Below are 10,906 nucleotides of genomic sequence, written 5' to 3'. Positions count from 1 at the left end.
GAAGCATTGGTAAAACAGGCTAAAAAGAGGGGGATGAGCTAATGTATTGTCTCAGTGCTTAACATACTTTATGGTTGCCTCTGCCTTGTTTGCTATGAACAAGATTCATAAATGTTTAAGGGTGGCAGTTTAGTGGGATACAAGTAAGGCTGGGAATAAAAAAGCAGAGAAAAGCAAACTGTGGTTGTCCTCACTGTGGCTGTCATGAACCCCACCCACGTAGCTCCCCGAGCACAGACCCTGCAGTGCTGCAGAGCAGGAGGTCCTTCTGCCTGAACCCCAGGGACTGCTCAGCATGGGGTGCCCCTGCGGCTGGTGGGGTCTTTCTGCAGAAACACTGAACTTCCACAACAGCATGCAAAAGCCACCTGTTAGACAAAGCCTCTGCACCTCTGCAGCCAAAGGGATGATTCTTGGCTTCACTGCTATCGACACCAGGTTTGCCACACAGGCTTCATCTGACAGCTGGGCTGCAGGTCTGCTCTTCCACAGGACGGCTCGCTGTGCAAGTCATGCATTCAGTTTCTTGGATCAGTGCTTTTAAGCAGATCTAACAGTCCAGAATAACTTTACTTAAATTTACTGTAGCCCCATGGAAGGATTATTGATGCTATTCTATTACTTAGCACAAAGCAGCAGTCTCCAGGGGACTGTTTAGTAGCATATTTTTGTCTGGATATTAAATCAAGTTATGCCAAGGACTCAAAAACAGCAGGTAACAAGCTTTTCCCTGTTTTTCAGTGAGCTTTGCAGAATCTCATCTTTCATTTGTTTTGAACTGCGAGTCTCTTATGCACATACAGAAAAATCTCCAATCTCTTCCCCCCCGAAAAGTACACAGGACGTGTTTAACACACGCAGGAATGCTTCTGGCTGTGGTTATGCTGCAAGGCTCAGCAGATGACACCCCTGCTCCTTGTTGGGACAAGCTCCATCAAAACAACTACGTCACCTCCTTGGTGGGACAGGTGAGTTTAGATGCCAAAAGTCTGGAACAGCAGCTCTGGGTCTGCTCAGTTTGCTGAGACTGAGTTCATATTCTGGTACCATGGCAGTTCCAGGGCAAGTAAATGTAATAATACCAACAAAAATAATACCAGTAAAAACTCCACAACATTATGTGCATTTTAATTATTATGACCACGGCTCCTTTATTAACATGCAGTGGATCTTATGGAAGGCTGGACATATTCTAGGTGGCCCTTCTTGAGAAGGGGATTAAGCCACATGACCTTCAGAGGTCCCTTCCAACCCCAACCATTCCATCATTCTGGTAAGCCACTTTTTTTTTTCCTTCCATTTATTGATCTGTAAAGGAAGTCAAACACCTGCTGCAGCCTGTTAGAAATAATACAAATGTTTTTTTTTTTTTTTTGGAATTCAAAGTAAAAAATGTTGTGCTCGTCTCACCTAAGTGAAATTAAAGGTTTTATACAACATACAATTCAAGCTTTATGTTTGACACCAGTAAATATTATCTGAGGACTCCCTCAAAATACTATTCCATGATTTACAGTTGGTCACCAGCACCACCAGCAAGGGTCACACCTGTTCCCCAAAATTATTATTTTTTTTCCTTTTTCCTGTAACCAGACTGATTTCACTTCATTCAGCTGTGTGGATTCGGTCTTGCACTTTTTTCCTTATTAAAGAGGCATATATTCAAGCCTAGGCTCATCTGTGAATAGAGCTTTTCTTGATTACTGTCAACGTTTCATTCCATTGTGTCATCTTGTTTGTCTTTTGATGTTATAATTTCCTTATTTTACAATGTTTTAACTACATTGGCTGCAACTGTTAAAAGAATAACTAGTGATTTGGGGGGTCAACGAGAAAGGCTTTAAAAGCATTTGATTAAGCAATTCATTTTAGTAATGTTACAGTAACTTTATTTGATTATGTAAATGAGTGTTGGTGCATATCCACATTGGCAAAATACTGCAGTTTAATCTCCTAAATAAAAAGCTTTCACTGGTAGAAATGTATCAGCTAAGGATGGTATCCTGTGCAAAGACTTAGGAGCTCCTCATAAGACACCCCAAAATTACAGTATTCAGGAAAACAAAGGCCACGCTTACCTGACAAACTTTCCCATGCTACCTTTCCTGAGCTAATGTTCAGAACACTATCTTGAAATAAAAGTAACTTAATTCCTGAATTGCAATGGAGACAGACATGGACCCATAAATTTACTTTCCCCCATCGTCACTTTCAGCAATTCCTACCCAGCATCTGCTGTGCTAGGATGGCTTCCCAAAGGGCTTATGAACTTCTGCTTTGGAAACAGGAGAAATGTTGTAAGGTCTCGGAGATGTAAAGAGAGCTACAACTATGACTAGCATTAACATGATACAGCCTGTCATTAAAACTTCTGTCCCATTTTCTGAATCAAATTACTAGCTCACCTCCAACTTCTACGACTCCTACTGCCACTCCATTTTATGTGATGGTTTTTAATGTATAGACTGCTTCTAAAGCCTTCAGCCCTCTCCACCCTACGTTTTCTTATGTCTTTGGATAGATAGGAAATGGATCCATCTCCCCCGAGACAGAAGAGCGGTCTTCTGATTTTACTTCATTAGGAAGGTGGATAAGGACTGAAGAAGAAGACAACCTCAAGTCTAACAGAGGTCCTTAATGAGGGCTGAAAGTGAATAAGGTAGGAGATTGATACTTTTATACATACACCAAATAGCACAACTGGGTTACATGGCAGTTTTTAGAAGATTATCCCTTCAACGTGATAACAACCTGCCACAGAAAGACCTTATGCTATGACAACAGCATGTAACAAAATCCTTGAAATATGGAGAAATGACCATAAAGACCCCCACAGTACCCCACTTCTAGCCACAAAGAAACAGAATGAATTTATTATGGATAGCTCTCTCTGTATCACTGTTGTTCTCACGCCCACACTGTTTAATTATTAAAGTGTATTAATTCCTCTTTGTAAGTGAGTAAGACATGAATGAATTATGGCAAACATTTTAATTACTTAATAATATTCTAATCAAAAGCTTGAACAACTCTATCTGGAAATGAGAGTTGTTTTTCCAGTTTGATAGCCATTTATTTCTCTCCGGTGATTTGTAAGGAAAATACAAGCAAGTAAATGTGATGTAATATGAAGTATACACTGCTCACAAACAAACTGGGGTTGCCTGTAAATCCCAGTATGCTGGCTGGCTGAATATCAGATCCTTTATGAAAAAGTTGGCTCATGAGATACGCCCAAGAGACAGATATTCCTGAACTTACTTCTAAGTGCAAACACAAATAAAGAAGAGGGTTTCAAGCAGAAAAGATAACTAAATCTTCCCTCTGCTGTAGATTTATTTAAAAAAAATCTCCTCTCAATGCTGTGACTGCTCTGACTGTTATTCATTTAAATACCAAGGGCAATGCTGCCAGTATTTGAGTGTGGGCTATTTCAGTACTGCAGTTCTCAGGAAATCACTGAAATAAAATCACATTAGATACTAGTGCTCCTAAACCTAGTAGCATTTCATAAAATTATTACAAATTGCCCTAATGCAGGCTTTCACCATTGCTCATATAAACACACTGTAGGAATTATTCAGTTGTTCCTCTGTAGATGTCTTAGAGTTGTCCATATATAGAAAGAAATATGAACGAAACATATGAGTAAACTGATAATTCAGCAGTAGTCACATAAAGCTATACTATTTAAAACTGTCCTTTTAAGAACCAAGCTGGAAATAGTAAGCTTCCATTTAAATCATTGTTCAAAATCTCTTATGAAAACATCAAAAACATCAGTGATCTTAATCTAGTAGCACTGTTTGCAAGCATGAAAAAATACAAATAGCCAACTTACTCTTTTACAATTTTTACTTGCTGAAATACTACCTCATTCGAATTAATTCTTCTGCCAGCAACTTCAGTGCATCTTAACTTCATTGAATATAAACATTATGCCCACTATGACCCTTCCTCAATAGAAATGTAAAATCAAGACTTATTCATACCCTTATTGAAGTGTCAGTCAGTTTCTAAATAACATTTAGGATTTCTTTTATATAATACCCTTTACATTATTTGCATAGGATGAATAAAAGGAAGAGAAGAGAAGCTCAAATGGTCGATTTTCAGTATTGGCAAGTGCACTATAAATACTGACTAGTTGCTATCCAAGCACTCATTTACCTGACTAAAATGACCTCTATAACATGCTGCCTTCCACAATAGCTACACATATGTCAAAGATTGAAAGTTAATACTGTTTTGAGGAATTCTGCTACTGAACAATATTTTTCTTTTAAATTGCAGTAGTCTTCCATAAAGGAGTAAAAAGTTGGTAAATGAATGTTGAATCTATGAAAATTTTAGTAATATTTCATCTCCCTAAGCACTAAAGAGCAATGTCAATGTTATTGCACTGTGTCTGTACATAGCTGATGATCTGCATGGTTAGATCTCAGCTCACAGTAAAAATGTGATTACAGGTCTCTGGTTGTTGTGAGCTCTCAAAGAAAGTATGGCTAAATTTTTTAAGCCTTCAAAGTAACCTGCAGTAAACTAAATTTCATCTGCAATGTGAGGTCTCATTAACAACCTCACATATCTACACAGATACAGATCTCTAACTTGTCAAATGAACAACTGTGTCTCACAGAGCAAGGTCAAACAGTGCTACAGCTTTTAAATTAATATTGTATAGGCAGTGTGTTCCTTTGAACCTGATTTTGTATTCTACAGAAATACCTTACCTATGGCTTTTAAGAAAACTGATAATCAAACATGAGCAATCAAATCAAACATGCTCAGTAACAGCTTTATGTATTTTAGATTACTTTCCTATGTAGATTTGAGATTTTCCTGTTACACTGACAATTACACACACCTTCTGGAATTATTACACGTTAACAAAAGTCTCTGTATATTATTTCATGTGCTTCTTATGATTTATGATTAATTAATGAGAAAGTATAGCTGAATACTTCCCAAACAAGAGAAATCTCACATTGTCTTGGACACTGTAAATAATTTGCAATACGGACTAGACTTCCATTGATCAGCACTCAGGGAAGTGTTCTGCTTCACTTATGTGTACCTTTCATTAATTCTTCTTGCCTACATAAAGTTAGATGTTTATTCAAGGGCATATAATAAATTTCCCAGTTTTCATCATCACTATTATTTTTTGTAACCTTCTATCTATAAGTCATCGATTAATTAAACCAAAAGAGAAAAGAAGATTAGAAAAATATATGGAGACAGGAAAATGAAAATCCTATAAAAGACAAAAAATTAAGTGGACTGTATAAAGGTGCAGTATTCAGTCAGCCATCTGCTTCCGACCATATCTTGCTGTCGAAGGGTTAAAATACACTCAAAGCCAAATGTATTTTTAAATGACCAAGCCACCCCTGGGCACAAACGGCTACATCCACCGCCTGCGCACAAAGCGACCTACCTGCAGAGACCCGGGGGCAGTCGGGCAGCATTGACTCCACGGCTGTATCCAGCGGTTCGGAGCTGGACACCCAGTTAAAACAGTTCTGCATGGGAAGACAGGCAATTGTCTGCTAAGCCAAAAACTCAGAGCAAGGATAAACACGGGCTTTGTAAGTAAGGGTATCGCTTCAAAATGCTCTAATTTACACAGCGGTCCGAACAGGGACTGGAAGGTAAACTACACTAGCTTGGTCATGCCAAGTGATGTTTACATATTGTAGGTTCATCCTAAGTAGGTTAAAAAAAAAAAAAGGTAAAAAGGGTAAGATCAGGATGATCAAGATATTCATAATGTGCTTAAATAGCATGTCTTTAAGCACTACTTTGAGTGCTCCTGGCCTTCAGTAGGTACTTGGACCAACTGGAGTCTGAAAAATCCACTGCACATTTTAAGCCATTTTTCTCTGTAATCGTTAAATAGGTATTTATATAAAAACTGAACTGCTGCCTTCAGAAGTCGCAAGAAGTCAGAATTTTAAGGGTGTTTTGATGGAGTATGCTGTGGAGAGAAGGCAGTGAAATTCCAAACCAAGAGATTAGAGTTAAGCAGAAGCCATTAAGATAGATTAATATACAAATAGCTGGAAATATATAACTGCAATGAATTGGCATGAACACTTAAAAATGTAAATACTGGTCTTTGGGGGATTATGTTCAGGAAACATTTACATTTACTTTCACTCTTGGACCTCTGAGTGTGATGAATTTACCAGTAAGTTTTTAAATGTTTTGATCCAAATGATATATATTCAGAGGAGTCTATGAATTAAAGCATTAAATAATACACTTCTAATAAAATATGCTGAAACTACACCAAATACATTGAACTGAAGATTCAATTATAAAGGAAGTACATTTTTAATAGGATGTCCTGCCAAACTACAATGATCTACATGGATTCCTTCTTACAAATCTGAGTTCCGCCTTTCTCAAAAGTGATTAACTTCATTAAAGAAAAAAAAAAAACACAACTTTTTTTTGGGAAAGAGCCAATGAATTTTCAGACAGATTTCTAAAAAATCATCCCATCAATCACGATTGTAAAAATGGATGATTGCTATTCTGGTAAACAAGCATGTATTGTGTACTTGTAGATGCTTGCTGCCCTAGTTGTGCACCATGGAGTCCGTCCTCAGTGTGGAAAGATCCTTGACTGGTAGATCAAGTGTCTTATTGTATTTCCTTAATTCATTCTGTCTGGAAGAAGATGTCAGCTGTGTTGCAGTGAGGAGAGAATTTCAAAGGCTTCAGTCCCCACCAATAAAGGCCGAGGAATGGCTTTTGAATAGATTTGTCAAGGCAACCCTACTGCTCTGGGACCAGGGAGAGCAGGAACAACATAAAGGAAGGGTTGCTGTATGAGATTAGAAAGTGAAGTTCACAAAGCATGGCAGATTTTTGTAAGAAACAGTAGATCAATGAAACTATTGAACTCGGTGGACAAAAAAAAAATAAAAACAAACACACTATCCAGTAATGTAACTTTTTAGTAAAAAATGGTTAAAATGGAATATTTCACAAAGGCTTCAAGGTTTAAAGTAGTAAAGTATTATACATTTTACAATTTGCATATATAATTTTAATTAACAACTGAATGTGAAATTGCAAATGTATGATGGTAGAAATTATAAAAGAAGTAGAATTTTTATGAAGTATTACATTCATTTGAAATAAGTAAAATTAATATTAACTACTGATAGAACACTACATCAGAGAGCTGGAGATAATACAGAAGATTAGCACACAATTAACCAGCTTTTATATACAATGTGACACTTGCCTGTAAGAAATAAGTATTCTCGAAAGCAGTGTCAAGATATGTAAATGGATGATTTGTTTTATCATTCATCACAGCTCCTAATAAATTCAAAAATCATGACTTCTATAGGTACTAAAAATAGGCTACCAATGATACAGAGAGATAGCTCCAATGAAGAATTACTTTTTTAACAATTCATTCTTTCAATGACAGCAATTAGCCCTACAGACAGGCAGCGATTAGGTGTATATTTTAATTATTATTCATTTTACCAGTAGCCTTAAACCTGATTAAAGTAAGAGATATCCAGGTGATATGCAAGTCTTAATACCACTCAGCCACACTTCACATATGTAAAATTCTTCTTTCTTATAGGAGATTTTCAATGCTAATGTAAGTTATGACACTCCATCCACTTTTTAGGCCATTAATCATTTAACTTATTCTTTAAGATCTGCTTTCTGCAAATGAAATTAAAGGTAATGCACTTGTCTTATTCAGACTAAATGCTTAAAGAAAAATGGAGTTGTCAGATTCAAATTACAGGATTTAAAATTTCAGTTTTACTATGTAACATATATTTTAAGGTTTTGATTTCCCATAAAGAAAATGGGGATTTTTCTGACAGAGCCTGTAGGGGTTACCATTCTTTACATTTTTAACATTTAAGTCAGAGCTGTCAGACTGCATCCCAGGTGATTCTCTATTCCCATCAGTCATGGCCTATAAAACGGTAAGGTTAAGTCAGGAATAGGCAGTCTGCACACAATGTTTCACTAAAACCATAGGAAAAAGTCAAGTTGAACAAAAAGTTCAGGATAAAGGAGTTTGTATTTGCCACACACACTTATCATTTTAGCACTCTGAAATGAGAATGTAGAAAACACAGATATGAGCTTAATTTGACAAGGAATAGATTCACAAATTTAGTTAGTCTCACTTTAACAGCAACAAAAAAAAAGATTGAATTTTACCAATCCCATACTTAAGTATGAAAATTAATAATGAATGCATGGTGTCGTCCTTCCCCCAAGGGTGGAAAACTGTGATTGCTGGCCATAAATCACCATCGGATCATCACCAACTAGCCATTCCTTTTATACAGTAGTAAACACTCTGACTTTCATCAGAAAATCTCAGAGCACTTCAGAAATAATCACATCTCATAAATGCAAGTATTTTTCACCAGCTGTACAAATCAGCAAGCCGAGTCAGGAAGAGCTTCAAGGGGCTTTTCCACCACCACCATAGCAGGCCAGAAGCAGTACTCTGGCACTTTGGGTGACTTTGCTTCAGTTACCAGTCAACACTTGGTCTACAACCATTTATGTTTTTATATTGCACACTGAAGCTGATTCTTACTATTTTGACTGCTAACTTTGAAGCTCAGTAATGGCTTTAAGCTCAGTTATTTTAGGGGCTGGTATGGGGACACAATTCCTATGGTTCTGTAATGTGCTCTCTTTCTCACCCTAAATAAATGGTCAGCAGATAGAGAAATGTTTAAAGAACCATATGCAGGCATATACACCCCAACTCTAAAAAAAAAAAAAAGAAACTGGCCTCACCTCTCGCATCCACTCTCGAATAGTTTTGCCAGCTTCTTGATGCCACACATTGTGAACAGAGTCTGTTAACGCCACAGCAGTTACCTTATTCTTTACTTCTGCCTCTCGTTGAATCATCTGTTAAAAAATATTGGCTTTAAGTTCTTTATTTCTGTAGAGCACTGCCTGCTTAGTCACAGATAATGATCTTAAATTAAAAAAGGAAGAGTAATGCAAGTTCAATACTTGACTTCACTTGTTTTAAAGTTTATACAAATCCTAACAGCTCTAGAAACACAGAAAGACCTAATATTTTTGATAAAAGAAATAATACTAACTTTTAACTGACTGAACTATTCAGTCCTATTATTTTCCATGTGGCTTGACAATTCTAGGATTAAAGGTATCATAGTGAAAAAATGGAAGATTCCCTGAGGACACCTTTTACAAGCTTCTTCAAGTTCCTATTTCTGTGCTTCAGGGAAGCTGGTACCCGTGGTTCACTGTAAGCTACTCATGACTATCATCTACTAATTTTCAGTAGATTGCTGTAGTTTTTCTGATGTACAATCTTACTTTGACTTGTATGGGTTTTTTTCTTTTTCCATCCAATTTAGCTGCCTTGCACTCCCACCATGGTCCCAAAATTCTTTGTGGTCTCTCTTATACATATGCTTACCCAGCTATCACCAGAGCTTCTCAACATTTTTAGGTTATTAAAGAGTCTCTGTTGTTGCAAACGACAGTACGACTAAATATTATTAGTACTAAAACCAATTAAATGATTGCTGCAAATAACACGAATGAACTGACAAAGATGCTGTGGAATTCAGTGCTGCTCTGCAAGATAAAAGGGACTGAAAAAGAATAGTTTGATATCAAAGAAAGACAAAAAGGTTTTAATCTCCTGACATGAGTGACCCTAATTTGTAAGACTGGATCAAAGAAAGCATAATGAATTATACTTTTAAAACCAGCATTTCACAACTAGTGTCTTTATCACTGTGTATGCCACACTAAAGTTAATGTTTTTTCGTCTTTCTTTTGTATAAATGGCAATACATACAACATTTCTAAAGCCAGACATTCTTTGTTCATGTTCTAGTAACTGCTTATCAGCATACAGGCTGCATCTCCAAAAACACCTCTCTAAAACAGACTTTTACAAAGCAGATGTGAATGTTTTTTTTCATCAGAAACTCAAAAATAATCACCTCAATCCAGATTTTTGATGTGAAAGTTGCATTTATCATTATCCTCTACAAACTATCTCCTGGTATCTTCTAAATACCATAAATGTAAACCTTTTTGACCAAATATTCTTACTTCCAGTTTCACATAACTGCAGTATGACATTCTGAATGTCTTACCCTGTTTTTTTTATTTACCTTATATATATTTTAAAATCAGTGTAGTCAAATTAATATTCTAAGTGAAAAATATTCCCCATTATTGGACAGATAACATAAACGTAGAGCTTCCCATTCCGGAGAAAATCAGGTGTTCACCTTCCTTAGTAGCCTGACTATCATATTGTCAGTATTATGTGATTTAGGAATTCAGCTAAGCTGAAGAAATTTGGGGCAAACACATATGAAGATGCTTCTAAGAGTGATCTTCCTTCATGAGAAGACTTTCCATACATATAGTTTTTTCACATTTAATACCTACAATATTTGGAGAATAGGATAACAGGTGAGTGCGTGGGGGGCAAAATCACACATTTTGGACAAAATAGCATCTATTGTAAAAGGCTGGGCTTCATTAAGAGGTAACATGACACTGCCATTTTCAGCCAAACATCCGACACTGAGCATTGAATTTCACCGTAAACATGAAGATGTACAGATCCCGTCCACTACAGAGTCTAAGAGTGGTGAATAAGAATTGCATGTACGAATAATGGATGTCTCAGGGCGGTCTTCAGGCAATTGAAGGAACCACCGGTGATTCTGCTAAACTTGGGATGAAACCCCGGAGCTCCACAGGAAGGTGGAGCCTCAAAATGGAGATTTTTATCAACGCTATAATCCTCCTCCCCAAAGCTATAAGAACATCTCAAGCACTGATAAATGCTTTGCCTCTTAAAAGGCTGATTCACTCAGATCTTCAACCAGCT

General features: G+C 36.8%; 1 protein-coding gene across 13 annotated transcripts in view; it reads right to left on the bottom strand.

The window, feature by feature from the left end:
• The window catches only part of ARB2A (ARB2 cotranscriptional regulator A), a 259,673-nt gene that overhangs the window by 61,913 nt on the left and 186,854 nt on the right, over positions 1–10,906 (bottom strand). For all 13 annotated transcript variants that reach the window (XR_014576622.1, XR_014576623.1, XM_083817159.1 and 10 more), the window contains 2 exons: positions 8,809–8,925; positions 5,441–5,525 (listed from right to left, as the gene is read on the bottom strand). Coding sequence is in view for 11 of the 13 variants with exons in the window: in XM_083817159.1 (XP_083673285.1) it covers positions 5,441–5,525; positions 8,809–8,925 (202 nt within the window). In the remaining 2 variants the exon portion in view is untranslated. The remainder of the gene's footprint in view (positions 1–5,440; positions 5,526–8,808; positions 8,926–10,906) is intronic.

The sequence above is a fragment of the Anser anser genome (genome assembly GCF_964211835.1).
Source record: "Anser anser genome assembly, chromosome: Z".
NCBI lineage: Eukaryota > Metazoa > Chordata > Aves > Anseriformes > Anatidae > Anser > Anser anser.
Note: the sequence above shows the minus strand (reverse complement) of the source record. Positions and strands in the feature narration are given on the sequence as shown.